This window comes from Leguminivora glycinivorella, chromosome 1 (assembly GCF_023078275.1).
Source record: "Leguminivora glycinivorella isolate SPB_JAAS2020 chromosome 1, LegGlyc_1.1, whole genome shotgun sequence".
Lineage (NCBI taxonomy): Eukaryota > Metazoa > Arthropoda > Insecta > Lepidoptera > Tortricidae > Leguminivora > Leguminivora glycinivorella.
This window is the reverse complement of record NC_062971.1, coordinates 9429296-9446915: the sequence shown is the minus strand read 5'-3', so window position 1 is coordinate 9446915 and position 17620 is coordinate 9429296. Positions and strand designations below refer to the sequence as shown.

At 40.7% G+C, this 17620-nt stretch overlaps 4 protein-coding genes across 4 annotated transcripts; 2 read left to right on the top strand and 2 right to left on the bottom strand.

Annotated features, from left to right (window-relative positions):
• Positions 1-1860: 1860 nt before the first annotated feature.
• LOC125233812 (calphotin-like) lies at positions 1861-11731 on the top strand. The gene is made up of 5 exons (XM_048139945.1): positions 1861-2005; positions 2305-3120; positions 8360-8757; positions 10666-10678; positions 10976-11731. The coding sequence occupies exons 1-5, from the start codon at positions 1994-1996 to the stop codon at positions 11639-11641; spliced, it is 1905 nt and encodes a 634-aa protein (XP_047995902.1). The 5' UTR covers positions 1861-1993; the 3' UTR covers positions 11642-11731.
• LOC125231327 (larval cuticle protein A2B-like) lies at positions 5828-8865 on the top strand. The gene is made up of 2 exons (XM_048136771.1): positions 5828-5946; positions 8360-8865. Exons 1-2 carry the CDS (start codon positions 5935-5937, stop codon positions 8768-8770), a joined length of 423 nt encoding a protein of 140 aa, XP_047992728.1. The 5' UTR covers positions 5828-5934; the 3' UTR covers positions 8771-8865.
• Positions 11732-12493: 762 nt separating the features above from the next.
• On the bottom strand, positions 12494-14358 carry LOC125231285 (outer dynein arm-docking complex subunit 4). Its single transcript, XM_048136728.1, has one exon. The coding sequence runs from the start codon at positions 14356-14358 to the stop codon at positions 12574-12576; it is 1785 nt and encodes a 594-aa protein (XP_047992685.1). The 3' UTR covers positions 12494-12573.
• A 1224-nt stretch (positions 14359-15582) lies between these two features.
• LOC125231301 (larval cuticle protein A2B-like) lies at positions 15583-17266 on the bottom strand. The gene is made up of 2 exons (XM_048136745.1): positions 17128-17266; positions 15583-16242 (listed from the first exon to the last, which is right to left on the bottom strand). The coding sequence occupies exons 1-2, from the start codon at positions 17137-17139 to the stop codon at positions 15646-15648; spliced, it is 609 nt and encodes a 202-aa protein (XP_047992702.1). The 5' UTR covers positions 17140-17266; the 3' UTR covers positions 15583-15645.
• Positions 17267-17620: the final 354 nt, after the last annotated feature.

Genomic DNA, 17620 nt, shown 5'->3' with positions numbered 1-17620 from the left:
ACAAATTCCGGTTGGGTTTCATTGCAGCCATAATGCTCTGTGAAATGGGAAAAAATATACCTACTTCTCGGCCTAGGCCTTCAATTTGTCTTGGAAAAAAACTAAAAAGTATACTGTACTGTATTATAATTATGTATAACGTATTTATTTATATGATATAACGTCTATATTGCTGTAGTTTGTAGGTTAGGTATAGGTTTAGCTTAGGAACGTCTACCATCTCCAATTCTCCTTTAACTGCTCTAAGGTTAACTGGAAGAAATCCCTTAATGGGATAAGTTCGCCTTTGTATAAATGATGTGTGTGTTCTTTTTTTCTTTACTGTGTGTGTTCTTATCTTTGTACAATAAAGTGTATTAAGTACTACTACTACTACTAAAAGTTATGCAGATATATATATTCCTGCCTTCTGCTCTGCAGTCTCTGCCCATGTCAAATCATCTGGAATTGTTGTTGCTTGTTGATCGATTATTTGTTAGCAAGAAGTATTGTGACAGTCACGATGCTCCAGTTGGTGTCAGCAGTGGACTATGGCCATTGTCGCCGCTGGTATGCGACCTTGTGTCCTTGTGCTATCGCCGGCCACACTTACTCGAAAAGCGTTTATTCTAATGCTAATACGCGTACGGCTTACAAATTATTCGCTACACGCCTAAAATAGACTGGCCTACTTTCAAGTTGGATGTTGACCAAAAGTACGTTACTTAGTTATATTTTAACTGATAAAAACATTTTATAAAATTGAAAATTCGTCTTGTGTTGAATGTTTAGTCATTTTTAACAGACTTCAAAAAAAAGGAGTAGGGTCTTAATTTGACTGAATTTTTATTAAGTTCATTATAAATTATTCATATTTCAAAGGAGCCAAAATTGTTCCTATAAGTACAGATATAAAAGTACCTACATACATAATTACAATAGGTATTAGGTATTTACAGTCAAGAAACAGGTACTCAAGATCAAGATACGTAGGTAATCCATGTCTTATGCCGTATAAGTATTCTCATAGACTCTGCACATAGGTTACCTACCTACAAGAAGTTATTTTTACTTTGTATTCTGTTCGATTATATGTAAATAAGTTTAATTTGATATACAATTAAGTAAATAACAAAACAATGACCGTAATATAACGGAATTGTTCAAGAAAACCTCTTATTGCAAAATGTTAATAATGTGAATATTATACCTGTATAAGTAATATAATTTATTTCTTATAGCAACTTTCACATCTAAATAACGTTTGAGGGTGGAAATTTAACTGTTGATAGATTTGAAACACGTAATTTCGATCTCAATGAACGGTACTATGACCAAATTTAGGTAGTAATATGTGAACTTCATTAGAGGTGTCGTAATTGTAACGTCTCATGCAAAGCCTGTTCCAAATGTCGACGGCTCCGCAAACGCACTCGGCGACCTAAACTAGACCACTCACGCTAAACAAGTTGGTTAAATAAGATTTATGACTATTATATAGTGTCTAGCAAGGTAAAGCCATTTTATTAATTTACGATAGATTATTCCACGGTCATTGGTAATGGTATGGATACCAAATGACAAATAAATATTACTTTTGCATATATTTGTTTTATTGTATGAATGTAGTTATTACATAATACATAGACAAAAAACAAACAATATTTCCGGCAGTGATTTTTAATTTTCCTTGAATGTATTTTCATAGATTGTAGCGTGTGAAATTAATACATAAGCTCCTGAAAAACTAGTTCTTTGACGATTGTGTGAAAAATCGGTGTGACCGCGATGTGTCGTCGCTGCGGCGGTTGCACAAGTAGCGCTTTGTTTACGTGGCATTGTCCAGCCGTCCTGTCGGCCAGGTTCGTACGTGCGTACTTGAATATATTTAAATTTGGAGATGCGACCGGGATGAGGCAAGCGACACTGACTACTATAAATGCTGTTAGTGTCGACTGAGGGATACAGTTCTCAGGTCTAACCCACCCCGAGCACATCTCATCAAACAATCGAAATGGCTTTCAAGGTACGGAACATCGGATATTTGTGGAATGTGAAGTGTGAAAAAAGTGAACGTGAAAAAGTGCAACAACAAGTGAAAAGGATTGTGATCATCTGGTCATTGGACCAAATTAAAATACCTAATACAGTTTGTGGATCACAAAATACAACAGTTACGATTAAAATTTCAATGAAAATATCCAAAAGCTATGACATTACATCACTTGGATTAAATAAATAATTAAACAAATTCATACTTCAACAACTGTAGGTAATACCTATTGTATAATTCGATAATGTATCTTATGCTTTTGTTGGTTTTAGTTGGTGATCTTCTCTTGCCTGGTCGCGGCCGCCTACGGCAGCGTGGCCCCGGCGGCCATAGCAGCGGCGCCCGTGGTGGCGGCGGGCCCGTTGGCGGCGCGGCTCGAGGAGTTCGACCCGCTGCCGCAGTACCGCTTCGGCTACGACGTGGCGGACTCTCTCACCGGCGACTACAAGAGCCAGACGGAGCAGCGCGACGGTGACCTGGTGCAGGGACAGTACTCGCTGGTCGACTCGGATGGCACGCGTCGTGTCGTTGACTACACCGCCGATCCTGTTAACGGATTCAACGCCGTTGTGCGCAAGGAGCCGCTTGTGGCCGCTGCACCAGCCGTCGTAGCGGAGCCCGCCGTTGTTTCCGCGCGCTTCGCTGCCGCTCCAGTCGTCGCCCAGCCCGCCTTCGCCCGCTACGCCGTTGCACCCGCCGTCGCTCCCGCCAGGATCGCTGCCGCTCCCGTGTTTGCCCGCTACGCTGCCGCCCCCGTGGTAGCGGCTCGTTACGCTGCCGCCCCAGTGGCCGCCGCTGCTCCTGTGGTAGCCGCCCGTTACGCTGCTCCAGTAGCCACTGCGCCAGTGGCCGCCGCCTACAGAACTGCCGCAGTGGCCGCGTACACCGCTGCCTACACCGGCCCCGTCGCGGCGCAGTACGCTCAGTACGCCGCTCCCCTGACCGCCTACAGCGCCCCCGCTGCCTATTCCGCGCCGGCGTATGCGGCGCCCGTAGCGGCATATGCTGCGCCCGCGGCACCCGCCCAGGTGTTTGCGCGCGCGGCTCCCGCGAAACTCGTGGCGCCCAACGCGCCCGGATACTACTATCCTTGAACGCAGATCACTGACTTGATGGCTCATTACAAAAGACTTGATTTATATTTAAGTTATTGAAATATACCTTTTGTTTACTTTTATGTTTCTACGTTTTTATTCGAAACTGAACCCTAAACTCACTATTTTGCTTATTTGGCAACTTATATAGCTTAAAACTTAAAATATGGTATAGCTTAAAACTTTACTTGCAACCAGGTTTATATATTTAGGATGAAATTTGGAGTTTACCTCATTTAAGCCTTTTAAGATACCGTATTATTTGATGTGCTCTGTTCTTTTCCGTATAATAATTATATTTTAGATATTTTGCATGCAAACATATACTAAGTATAGCACTCTAATATAGTATTGTTAGTGTCTAGCATATATTATGATGGAGATCATGGTAAGTGACAGTACAAATATAACAATAGACAAGCTTATAAGCCCAATAATAGTTGGGTAAACTTAGCAAAAGCTTTTTAGTATCTACAACTTTGTGGTACAAAAGACATCAACGAAATCTTCTCTATCAGGGTGCGTAGACAAAATGCAAATCGATCACACTCCGTAACGTATCGTAGTTATGTTTCTCTATCACTCTACTGGTTTGGTGCTACAGAGCCCGTTGCGTTTCGTTCATCGTGGAACCTGATTGATCTGAGACTTTACCTGGGCCGCCAGAAGCATTTAAATTTGTTTGCTGCCACAGTCCATGATTTCCGGCCCAATTCATACTAGTTATGAAAAAAAAGTTGTAGATACTTTTAGGTGGAAGCAAGCCGCTTTGCATAGTGATAGTAGACATCATAGTAAACGATTTTTTCCGAGGATATCAAAATGTCATCCCTTAGGAAGCCGAGCGTAGCCAGGTGTTTTAAAAATGAAAAAAAAAAACTATCTTTTTTTCACATTTTCCGATTTTGACAAAACGTATCTCAAATGAAAGGGATTGCTTTATGTAACTTAAAAAAAATATTTTTACAAAAAAAATTAAGAAAAAAAATAAAAAAAGTAAATTTACGTATCGCACTGAATAACTTCCAAGAATGACACACAAAATGTACAATTTAAAACACATGGAGTCATAGACACGACTAGGGATAAGAGTAAGACTGATCCGAAGCTGAGCCGCGGTAAGGCATAGTGGGGAAAATCTCGACTGGGGGCAATTGTAACTAATCATTTTTTTCCATTATTACATTGTGATGTTGAGTTCTACATGTATCCACTGAACACGCCTACCATATATAACCGGTGGACACTCTATTTAATAATGCAAACATTGTAAAACATGAAAAAAATGGACCAGTAACATTTGACTCCCAGTCGAGATTTGCCTCGCTGTACCTTAGTCCTTAAGTCCTTTTCACGCGAGGCAGTTTTTTAAACATGCAATGGAATAAATGAATAAAAAATATTGAAGATGATTTTTTTCATGCTTTTGATGTTATTTAACCAATTGAACCGTTGTTATTCAACCTATTTATTCATTGCATGAAGTTTCAAGGGGATCAAATTTTTGCGCTACGACGACACACGTTTCAGGAAACCCAGTTTTTATAAATGTTTTTTAATAGAAAATGTTATTTAGTCATGCAGGATATTTGTGTCGCTTAACTTCAAAATTGGGTAAATCCATTCTGCTATAACGTTGATTATCTTTCATTATATTGTCTTCGGTTACCGCGATAGTTACTCATGAAATAAAACTATGGAAACGGATTATATCGCGTATAATGAGTTTATAATTTATCCCCGTAATGAATTGTAAATTTATTATACGCGATATAATCCGTGTCCATAGTTTTGTTTCATCGTATTATATTTTTTCTCAAACATGGTATGAAATATTGATGTTATGTGCCTTATAATTGGCAGCGAAGTATGACGTTGCAGGTGCGGCTAGGACGATTGATAGATAATGGAATTTCATACAAACCTTGCAGGCCAAGGCCGGCAAAGTCCTCTTTTTTAATTTCCAAACACAGATAATTGTGACATAACATCCAGGTATTTAGCCAATTAAAAAAAAAACTATAAGGGGCTTTATAGACGTGCCGACTGCAACTGGTACGGGCCCTAGACAATATTTGATTTTGGGTGCGTTTTCATACAAAAAAATTTTTTTTCGTTTTTTTTTGAATTTTTTTTTAACTTTTTGTTTTTTTATAAGCGTATACGGGCTATCAAAGGGGAACGAAAATTCGATTATTTTTGCGCTACGACGCACCGTTTAGGAGATACAGCCATCCAAAGTTACTATTTTCAGTAGAGTTTATTTATTTCATACCATGTTTGTGAAAAGCACTATACATAGGAGCACATACTTTGAGGAGTTCCCTCGATTTCTCCAGGATCTCATCATCAACATTCGCAAGTACCTTTCACCTGAAACCCAAAAGGGGTTTTTTTTCTTAAAAATTATTCACCTTATTGCATTGTAATAAGGTGAAAAATGGATACATCTCTTTGTAGCCGACTGTACACGTACAAGAGTCGAGGATTGAACAAGTCGCGATCTCCGGATTGATTGACGCACGTTCTTCAAGCACCAGCCAGGGCTTGTATTGTACCTTAATTCATAATCATAGGTTAATTTACTCATTTATTTTCCTACAATTTGGCCGCAATGATTGAAGAAAGCATTTCGGAAGCGGAGCATGTAGCGAGTATCGCAAGAGTATCGTAACGCGGGAGTCCTCAATGAGCCCTGTCGTATGGAGCTCACGTCCCGCGTTACGTAGCGTCCGATATATAACGCGGCGGGGCCCGGGGGCTGGCACAGTTCGCTTGGAACCTGCTCTTCTACCCACGCCAACAAACATGGACACCAAGGTAAGTCATCATTTGTTTATGGGGTTTTTTCGGGATAATCTAGATAGCAGATTTTTTTCCAGGAAGCACATACCTAATTCAGAGTTTTCGTAATTGTTGATTTTCAAGGATCTTTCAGAATCTTTTAGTATGTGTCCAAGTCATTAACCTTACCTATCCCAGATAGCCGTAGCCGCACCCTGCTATTTCCACCTTCTGTAAAATCTGAAAAATCTTTTCCACCCTGACAGACGCACGTTAAGAAAGATACTTGATTTTTAATACGCATTTAACGATTTGTGTTGTAATTATAATCCTCATTTTGTTTAAATAATCAAGCTGTCAAGTCTTTGTTAGTAATGCAATCGCAGCTTTTGTGTACCGGTTGTCGCGACGCAACTCTGGATTCCTCAACTGCACGCGCGCCAAGCACGACCATGCTCCTTGGTGTTGACCAACATATGTATACGTATGTAGATACCGTAGATATACCTATCTCTATAATATTATGGCATCTGATACTTAGTTTTTCGGACACTTTTCTTCTTATGTATGTACATACTCGTACTTGTATTTTCAACATCTTTTATTTCTCAAATAAGTTTTCCTAGGAAACCTTGCAGCTCGTCTACATTTTCATGAGTTCACTGCTTTGATTTTAAATAGATTAGTATAAAAATATTCCTAGATTCTTTTCTTGATTAAGATATCCCGATTCATAATTAGATAAAAAACTATTTCGCAATCAATCGTGGCCGCAATCGATCATTGTATGTATATCGTATGGTAATGTGATGCCTACAAGCGTTGCATTGGTGAGCATAACGAATCCTAAATGGTGTGAAATTACTCGCAGAATTAGCCGTAGCATTGAACGTGCAAGTTAATGCTTCAATGTTAAAAGAGTACAGTTTATAATTAACTAGCTTTTGCCCGCGGCTTCGCTCGCGTTAGAAAGAGTAGCCTATTATGTCACTCTCCATCCCTTCAACTATCTCCACTTAAAAAATCGCGACATTTCGTCGCTCCGTTTTGCCGTGAAGGACGGACAAACAAACAGACACACACACTTTCCCATTTACAATTTCAGTATGGATATTGATCGGGATATATAAAACGTGATTACCTTTTGGATTTTTATTGAGGTCCCGATATTTCGACGCAGTTGCATGCAATCATGCATCATGATCACGGGGAACTCTTAATAACTCTTACTTTGCTTTGGTTCGTCAGTCGATACATCGTAGTCCATATTCGAAGGCTGGCATTATGAAACAACTTTCCAAACAGCATATTTGATATTCAATGGACGAGCAGGTACGAGTATCATTAGGGGTGAACAGGAGCATGCAGCTGTCGCAACATGTGGGTGGTGGAAGCGTTACGCATACCGATGTTCATTCATACACATTCGTCATCTACTATATGTTATAAGACTTTAACTCTATTAAGCTCTATATTTATTTAAATTTTCTTGGCTAGGGTTTTTTACAATATGTATATAAAAATAAAATATAAAAACACTTACAAAACATATAAACACATCAAAAACCTAATCTAGGGTGCCGCCAGCAGCGGGGCAGGGCCCATAACTCTATTAAGTATTATTAAGTATGGAATAGTTAACGAAATTATATTTTTAAATAATAATTAATAAATGAAGGTCAAAATTGCACAGATAGTTACCACCAATCACCCTAGCTATCTTAAATAAATGTTAGGCACCGGTTTCATGTAGCTACTTACATACATAGGACACATAGCACATATAGGACATCGGAGTTTTGAACTTAAACCTAATGCAGCCAACCAAGACACTTCAACTTCATTTAAAAGGTAGATTTGTAGTTTGTTGTCAGTTTACCGATTACCAAAGTTTGAAGATACGCAATAACTCACCATGAAAGTAGATATGATCGCGAACCAGCCATAATGCTAAGCTATTGTACACCACTTGGTTTATCAATTGGTATTTGGCAACACAATAGATAGCCGTCTACATATTGTGACACATTGATAAATCACACGACAGGTTTGTGTACAATACCAATTAGTTCCAAATGGTTCTAGGTATGGGACACTTCTAATAAAATGAGAAGAATACTTATGTGACTTTATTACCGGAAAAAACTTAGTAAAGTGAAACAGTAATAACGATTAAAACTCGATTCTGTCGTTATTGCGCCAGTTTTGTTTTTGACTCCTTACCATCTGGTTTCCTGTTAATTGAAGTCGGCCAAGGCAATCTATATTTATTTTTATGGTTCAGTATAGATAGATTACTGTATGCAATTCTTCTAAAGAAATGTGTGGGAAGATGTAGGTAACTTTGACATACTTAATCAAGTTCTCGTTGGTCTTCTATACCACGTGAAAAATTATCTCGCCTAGAAGCGCTAAATAACAATTATTAATATTTGTAATTTATTTACAGATTGTAGTATTGATCTGCGTGCTGGGCGTCGCGGCGGCGAGCGTGATAGTACCCGCACCACTGGCCCGGCTCGACCCTCTGCCGCAGTACTCTTACGGCTACGACGTTCAGGATGCACTCACGGGCGACTACAAAGGCCACCAGGAGCAGAGGAACGGGGATGTCGTGACCGGGTCGTACACTGTAGTCGACCCCGACGGCACAAGGAGGATCGTGGACTACGCGGCGGACCCACTGAACGGTTTCAACGCGGTGGTGCGCCGTGAGCCGCTGGTGGCGCCCGCCCGGGTGGTGGCCCCGGCCCCCGTGTTCGCGCCCGCGCCCGCTCCTATACTAGCACGAGCGCCGGTGTTCGCCCCCGCGCCTGCGCCACTGCTCGCCCCTAGACTACCCAGCCCGTACTTCTTGTAGATTAAATATTACGATCTTGTTGTTTTTGTACTGAATAGTTAAGGATTTTTATAATTGTTATTTATATGTTATTAAATGAATTACAATTGACTGAATTGTGGAATTTGTTTAAAAATTTATACTACACTCTAACACTTATCACTTAGTCAATCTGTGTAAGAATGTTTTATATATTTTTATTATACAGAATTAGGTCTGCACATCTGCAGTCCCTTGAAACAGTGACATAACCAAAGTTTTAAGTCCATGTAAAAAAATAACAAATTACTCATATTTAGAGACTCTCAAAGGAATCAAGATTTTGAATCAAGAGTTTTCTAGGAAACTCGAACTATTTAATTTGGGCATTAATATCGTCTCAAAACTGCAAGTACCTATACCTACCTATCTACGTGGAAAAATCAAAATTTTGTAAATTCAAAGAAATTGAATTACCGAAGGTAGTAATCAAAATATGTTATTCTTTTCGAAACTTTTAGTGGACGAGTCCGACTATGTATTAATTATAAATAAATTAAAGTTAATAGACTTATTTAAAAAAATATATATATTAATTTCGCTGGTGTAGCGAAATGCAAGCAAGCATAATATTTTCGCAACCTCACTCCAGACATACAAATATCCTGCCAAGAAGCGGGATCGGGTTCTTGTCGGGTCATGTTCAAAGTGCAGAGTTCCGTTTTTTTAGAAGATGAATGCCCCCCGCTTTCCCTGCCAGGTATTCAATATTCCTCACAATTTCGGAAGAGGCAATAGGCTACTAGACTCATATCCTACCACTACTACTACTACTACTACTACTACTACTACTAGTACTACTACTACTACTACTACTACTACTACTACTACTACTACTACTACTACTACTACTACTACTACTACTACTAATAATACTACTACTACCACTACTACTACCACCACTACTACCACTAACTGTACTAGAATTACCTACTTAAACTATCTTAAATATTTTAAGTTCCTTCGCAAATGTCCAAAAGCTCTATATCCGCTGGAACAAACCAGAAGCGATCCCTGCTCTTGCTTGTATCATAATATGATCCTATAGGACGCACGTCTTACACTTGATTAAAGCTCTACGTTTTAGCTTCGGCTCCGCGCACGCCTCGTAAGGTCTGAAACAAATGGTTACATGATAGGGAAGACATAAGTGACAACACTATTTCAATCATCTATCAATCAATTCAATTTCATTTATTCCTTGGTCCTCCTGAATGCGCTCCTCGCATCAGCCCCTCAGTGCGACTTATTTGCAAGCAGACAGGTTGTTGTGCGTGATGAGTGTCTGAGGTTCTGTGAGAGGATGGATGCAAGGCCTACTACAGTTAAAATGTAAGATAAATTGTGTTTAGATATCTTTTGTTGTTATTTACTGTTACTATGTTGTATGTTTTATTCTATGTAGTTAGCAGTGATTTAGTTTCGACTGTTATGCTGTTAACATGTTTTGTAAATATGTAAATAAATAAATAATTTTTTTTAAAGGACCTACTGAGATCATTAGTACGTAATTACATAATATTAATAACTTAAATATATGGTTAGTATTCTACAAATCTAAAAATCTATGTTATGTACCTAGTAGTTTAAGTAAAACTCCAAAGCCGTAACACATCATCTAACGAAACAATGAAGTAGGTAGCTAATAAGTATGCGTAGGAGTGGGAGCGCCGAAGCCCGGGGCGCTATCGGATGCCATGCGACCGCGACCTTGCCTCTCGTCAATTAAAAGCGAAAGTTCCATAAAGCTTCTCGTAGGTGCGGGTTGATTACCGGGGCAACACTGACGTCACAGATCCACACGCGGCCGGTATAAAACGAGAGCACTGCTTCGATTCGGCAGTTCGATCGTAACTCCGTACATCAACACAACTCAAAATGGCATTCAGGGTAGGTTGAATGATATGTAGAGTTAAAGACGAATTAATAATAGACCTAATATATATATCAGAAAAAAATACAATACTTTACTGTAAATTCAACGATGACTAAATTATTATTTGGGAATTAATATAACTAGTTATATTCATTCCCAAATAATAATACTAACTAGAGGCTAATTTATATTGTGACATATAATTAAATGATATTAAAATGATGTTTGCTAGCAAATATTTTAACTCTAAGACTCAAAGAAAAAACATTATTTATGGAGCATAATCTAAATTGGTTATTTTGATTCAACAGTTTGTGGTGTTCACCTGCTTGGTCGCGGTTGCCTCTGCTGGCGTAGTTCCCGCCGCTTCAGTGGCGTACGCTGCCGCCCCGGCCTACCACGCTGCCCCCGTGGCCTACGCTGCGCCTATCGCGCACGCCGCCCCGGTAGCCTACCACGCCGCCCCCGTCGCCTACGCCGCCCCCATCGCTAAGGCCGTTGCCGTCGCCCCCGTCGCCAAGGTTGTGGAGGACTACAACGCGCACCCCCAGTACAGCTTCGCATATGACGTGCAGGACGGACTCACTGGTGATTCTAAGACTCAGCACGAGACTCGCGATGGCGACGTCGTCCACGGATCTTACTCCGTTGTGGACCCCGACGGCACCAAGCGCACCGTGGAATACACCGCTGACGACCACAACGGTTTCAACGCGGTCGTGCACAAGGAGCCCCTCACCGTCAAGGTCGCTGCCCCCGTAGTCGCCAAAGTGGCCGCGCCCATCGCCTACCACGCCGCCCCTGCGGCTTACCACGCTGCCCCCGTGGTGCACGCCGCTCCCGCGGCCTACCACGCCGCCCCTGCTGCTTACCACGCCGCCCCTGCTGCTTACCACGCCGCCCCGGTCGCATACCACGCTGCCCCGGTTGTGCACGCCGCTCCTGCCGCCTACTCTGCTCCCATCTACCACCACTAATTGAATAAAGTATAACTATATTTACCTCGTTTAGTTAGGTAACAGTTACACTCACGAATGCCATGTAAATAAAGTATTTATTATATTTTATAACATATTTTAATTATTTTCACCAGTTTCACTACAAAAACTGGTAAAAGTTTTCAGAAAGCAAATAGTTTCACGTATCGAGTAGTTATTCCACGTGTGAATAGATAAAACGTACTTTTGAAGTCATTTGTACATGATATTGTCTTCGGTTACCGCGATAGTTACTCATGAAATAAAACTATGGAAACGGATTAAATCGCATCGGATTATGGAATCGGATTTGTACATGATTAAAACGTTGGATTAAAATGATTGACGATTTTATGATTAATAATCACAATACAATTATTTGGGATATTCCTATAATATGCAGCGTAACGACAAACTGATGTCATCGCCATGAAAAAGTACACGAGCCCTTGGTGAAAATGTAGTATTCAACTTGCCTTGTTAGTAATGTTAGTGTGCGTCAAAACGTAAAAGCTAAATTTGACCCACTTCCCGGTTTCCGATTGAGCTGAAATTTCGCACACATTATGTAAATCACGTGACAATGCAATATTATGGTATCATGGAGCTGATCTGATGATGGAACAGAAAGGTGGTCATAGAAACTTTATGTTGTCATGAAACGTCGTATCTGCATCGAGTAAGGTCGGTTTTAGAAACGTCTCGGAGAGCAGTAGATGACTGTTGAAAGAAAGGTACAGTCGGCGATAAAAGCTTGTGCCAAAAATGACATTTTTGCAAAAAACTTATTAGTAGTTGGTTTTAAATCGATACCAAAAAGGAGGTGATTAAATATGATGTTTAATAGGTAATAAAATTTGATTACAATTCAAAAATACTCTAAGTATAGGGACAAATAATTTGATATATTTATTGTAAGTACGAGTATTATACTAAATGTCGAATCGTTGCAAACCGGGGACTATGGTCCTCGGTGGTCTTGGCAACGCTTTTTCGGGACCTGACACGACGGTGAGGCCTCGTTGCTTGCGGAGACGTCGCTCCGAATCATTCTTGGCGCCCTCCTGCTTGCACGGCAACACCGAGAACCGTCGCCCTGTCGGCACCGTTGACATGCGTTTGAACAGCACCTCCGTTTCCACTCGCGTCTCGTCGTCGAGATTACGCACGATCTGCCGCTCGCGCTGCACTATTGCCTTGCGCTCGTCGACTGTCACAGTTTCCGTCACCATCTGAAGGCATTTAGCCAGGAACGCTTGGACCTGCTCTGCATCTTGTAATTTCTTTGTCCATTCATGTGCTTCTTCAATTTCAATCCTGACATCATTCGAGTTGCCCTGTTGCATATCACCACTCATTAGTACGAAGCAACCGTTGAGCCACCATACGGGGCTCGCCAATTCTTGGGCATCTTTTTGACATCGTTTAGCATAAAATTTAGCTAGTGTATAATTCTTTTGTGTACTAAGTAGACGAGCTAATTCATACTGCAGCCAACACTTCTGAGTAGCATTTTCACACATTTCTAAAGTTGCCATAACTTTGGCAGTGGCATGTTCAATATCGATGAATTTGTACGGATAGTTTGCCATAACAGAATCGAATGAAGTGGGTCGACCGGTAGGAAGACCCATGAGGAAAGCGATACGTCGGCGATTACCGCGCTCGCTGAGAGTGTATGATAGGCGATGTTGAGAAAGGTACCCTTCGCCAACTGCTCTATACAAGCGATCAAGATACAGATCCTTGTCTGGCAATGTACGTGGTGTATTATTGTCGAGAAACCGCTGCATTTTCTCCGCTTGTGAGATCAAGTCCATGACACGTTTGTCGCGCATACTCTTTTCTAATTGTTTTAACATGCGCTCGGCAGTTCTTGCGCCAATTTCTCTACATTTTACTAATACTTCCTCCTTGTACTTGTTCTGGTACTTCGATTCAGCTTTTTCCGCTAATTTAATGGTATAGTAAGGTCTCTGCGACCGCATCATATCTTGTCGCTCGGTTAGAGACCGGAGAGCTTCATGGATAATTCCTTTAAGTTCACGACTGCCTGCGGCATTCGCAGATTGTACACGAGGATCCTCAGTAAGCTCTTGTAAAAAAAACTTATCATATGCCATAGGCCCCAAATATTTCATTGCGAGTACACGTGCTAATGTTAAATGTTTTCTTGCTTGCATTTGGGTTAATTTCTTCTTTTTTATGGGTCGGGGTATACGGCATTTATGTAGTGATTTTGGTTGTGCGGCGTCTTCGTCCACTTTCTTCGCTTCGTTCTTTTTTATTAAAGGCAAAAAATCTAACATGACATTGCCGGCATTTCGTCCAACACAATCTTCTATAGTTTCTTTCCCTTGATTAATTCCTTCGAGGAAATATGGAGGCTGTCGACGTTGCCTGTACCCTCGATAGTTCATGACGAGCGAGCGCTCGAAGTCGGACATGGTGTAGAGCGCGCGCGCCTGCATGTTGCGCGCGAGGATGAAGCCGGGCGCCAGCTTGAGCGCCAGCTCGGCGTCCGCGTACGCCTGCACCGGCTGCACGGCGTCCGCGCACGCTTTGCTGCGCCCCGTGAGGGTGCGCACATCTTCAGGATTACTTTTAAAAGCCTCATCGAACGAAGCTTTAGATTTTTCAAATTGCTCAAGACGATTTAAGTAATATCCGCGCTCACGATATACCGTCAAGGCGCCAAACAGCTGTTTTTCTTCCATTTCCAATTAAAATTATAGTATTTGCTAAAATAAATATGTATTACAATAAATATAAAATGTAGCCATAAGAGGACTTCATAATACCATCGAGCAAAAAAGACGTTTATGTTATGACAGATAATGACATTACGTGATAGATATTCCTAATTGTCTTTAAAGCCTGTGATGTGGTCAGTCGATTATTATGGCATACATTCTAAATAGTCAGCCTAAGATAAGTTTGCAACGATTTTAGCCTCGGTCTCCGTTGAAAATGTTATTTCACCACACCAACTGGTAAGGCTCTCTTCATTCTTCGAAAACAAATAAGTAAGTAAGTATTTAGCAAAATTGCATTTTACCCACAAGAGTGCAACTTTTAGTAATTTCATACAAATTTTAACTTGATGTCGTAAACTGGTTGGTAGAGTTTACCTATAAATGATGATTTTGAATCATAAATATTGAATAAGTTGATGGATTTGATTTAGTTTGATGTTTTTAGTTAGTATTTTGTTCGTGTTGGTGTAGTGAAAAATTTTGTTTCACTCGGTGACAAGGTTTGTTTAACCATCGTCAAAATTCGATGACATTACTTAATTATGTTGTTTATACTGGCCCCACTCTAGTAGATTGTGCCACAAGCAAGTCACAAGGGAGCCAAATCCCATATTTACGTCGAGGGCGTACATTGAATTCTGAATGAAACAAAGGATTTTATTATTTTCTGAGCGTATTGAGGAATTCAAGTGTTAATGCCCAAGATGGTACTTAATTACTTTGCTTGCAGCATGTGATACACACTGTTTTAACTGTTTTATGAGTTATCGATAAAGTACAAATAAATAACACGTACTTAATCGACAAAAAATGACCTCAGAAATCGATAATAACAATGTTTGCAAACGCTTTGGTGCCAACACAAAATCCTTGAACAGAAATGCCCCTTTGATTATTCATAACAGAGAAGAAAAGTCTAGTACCATAATTGTCTAAAATACGGTTATGAAAGCTTTGGCATTGGCACATAATTAATCCATCCCATAATTAGTAGACCCTGTTATTTTTTAAATACTTCCTTAAACTTCGTAGCCTTTATCTCTCTCTATCACTCTCTCACGGGCGTACGATACGCTACGGAGCGCGAATGATTTGTATGTAGGTACCTACTCTTGTCTACGGCCCGGTAGTCATTTTAGCGAAGAGAGGAAGTGAGAGCTTAATAAGTACTTAAGTAAAAATGGATTGATCGTATAAAAATCTTTATTAGGCCATAGTTGTAAATAAGTTGTCGATGTGAGCAGATCTTTATACAGCTACGAACGGTGCTGGAGCGGCGTATCTGTACGCGAGTGGTGCAGAATATGCGGCCACCCTGGCGACCGGGGCTGTGTACGCTGCGGCCACTGGCGCGGTGTAAGCGGCAGCCACAGGGGCGGTGTAAGCGGCAGCCACAGGGGCGGTGTAAGCGGCTACTCTCGCGACGGGAGCGGTATAAGCGGCAGGGGCGACAGCGTAGCGGGCGACGGCTGGCTGGGCTACCACTGGAGCAGCGGCGATGCGAGCGGGTACGACGGCGGGCGCTGCGGCTACAAGCGGCTCCTTGCGCACGACAGCGTTGAACCCGTTAACTGGGTCAGCCGAATAGTCTACAACGCGACGCGTGCCATCCGAGTCCACCAGCGAGTACTGTCCCTGCACCAGGTCGCCGTCGCGCTGCTCCGTCTGGCTCTTGTAGTCGCCGGTGAGCGAGTCCGCCACGTCGTAGCCGAAGCGGTACTGCGGCAGCGGGTCGAACTCCTCGAGCCGCGCCGCCACCGCGGGTGCCGCGGCGAGGGGAGCAGCCACTGCTACGGGGGCCACGCCAGCCTTAGCGAAGGCCACAAGGCAAGAGAAGACGACGAACTGTAATTAAAATAGGTACTTAATTATAGTTTTAATTTAATCATTTGCGTTTTAACGGACATGAATTGTTAACTAACGTAATTACGTGACAAAATGTATGCAAATCAAAGTGCTTTCATTACAATACAATGAGTAAAATAGGATTCAAGAATGTGAACTTCCTGGATACATGTGTGAGATGTGTTAGATGTGTACCTAAATACCCTAATGTTTTCTTAAAAAATGCCCCGCATGATGGCACACCTGAGTAGCCTAGGTTAATTTAAGTCATAATAGTTGTACTTGAAACAGTGACACGGTTTAGCGAGGGCGAGACTAGAGCGCTTGCGCAAGGCGGCGCGGAGAAATTACTAACAAGCTGAGGATACGCCGCGCCGTCAAGGACGCTGGACGCTGCCCTCTGCATCACAATGAGATTAATGCTATCGTTTAACAGGATACCTCGCTGTTGATTTAAGATTTAATACTCTATCTCATCGTTACGTAACTACTAGTTCTAATTTTATAAAATAAGATAACTACATGTTATAGGTTAACGTAATATATATAACGTAATATACATAGATACAAAATATGTCTTAAATAATTTGTAACTTTCATTGTAAAGGACTATTTAACGATTTGTAATAAAATTTAAATTAAAAATATATTTGTAAGTATAAATAATTTGATATTTTTAGTTTAAAATAGCAAGCACTAATTAGATAGGTACAATCTACATTTGGAAAAAAACAACTATGATACTAGTCACATTTAGTAGGTACATATTTAAAATTGTACATAAATGTTGAATATGAATAAAAAAATAGAGATGAATAATTTGTAATTAAAATAAGATAATATTTAGATGAATTTATGGAGGAGGCTGTAGAAGTAAAAAGTTACCTTAAAGGCCATTGTTGTTGAGGATGAGTTGTCGAGTGCAGTCAAGTGCTACTATGATCCCCAGGAGCAAAGCACAGTATATATAGTGGCCACGGGTTGTGACACAGCACACAGCTCAAGTTCGCACTTAGTATTATGTCTGCGCATCACTGAATGTGCACGCAATTGGAAATGAGCTGCAATTTGTCAATGGCGGAAAATTCGGCCGTTTACTTGAGCACGAGCCAACGCCGTTATGAAACGCATGTTCTCACAGAGAGATCATTATTTTAATGGGGTGTAATTAGCTTTCTTAATATAGGTATAGGATATAAATTGAAATAGATATCTATTTCAATTTATAATTTATATATAGTAGTGTGACTACTTGAAAAAAGAACAAATCAAAAACTATTCAATAAAATAATTTGATTTGTTCCCTAGTTGTAGGTATAGTACAGTTAAAAAGGTCGTCTTTGTCTCCCTGATTTGTAGAATGAATTAGCAAATACTT

Excerpts from the sequence above, each read along its gene's own strand:
- LOC125233812 (XM_048139945.1), top strand. Across the intron at positions 3,121-8,359 it reads ACGCGCCCGGATACTACTAT|ATTGTAGTATTGATCTGCGT; the intron begins CCTTGAACGCAG and ends ATTTATTTACAG.
- LOC125231285 (XM_048136728.1), bottom strand. The coding sequence starts at position 14,358 with ATGGAAGAAAAACAGCTGTTTGGCGCCTTGACGGTATATCGTGAGCGC.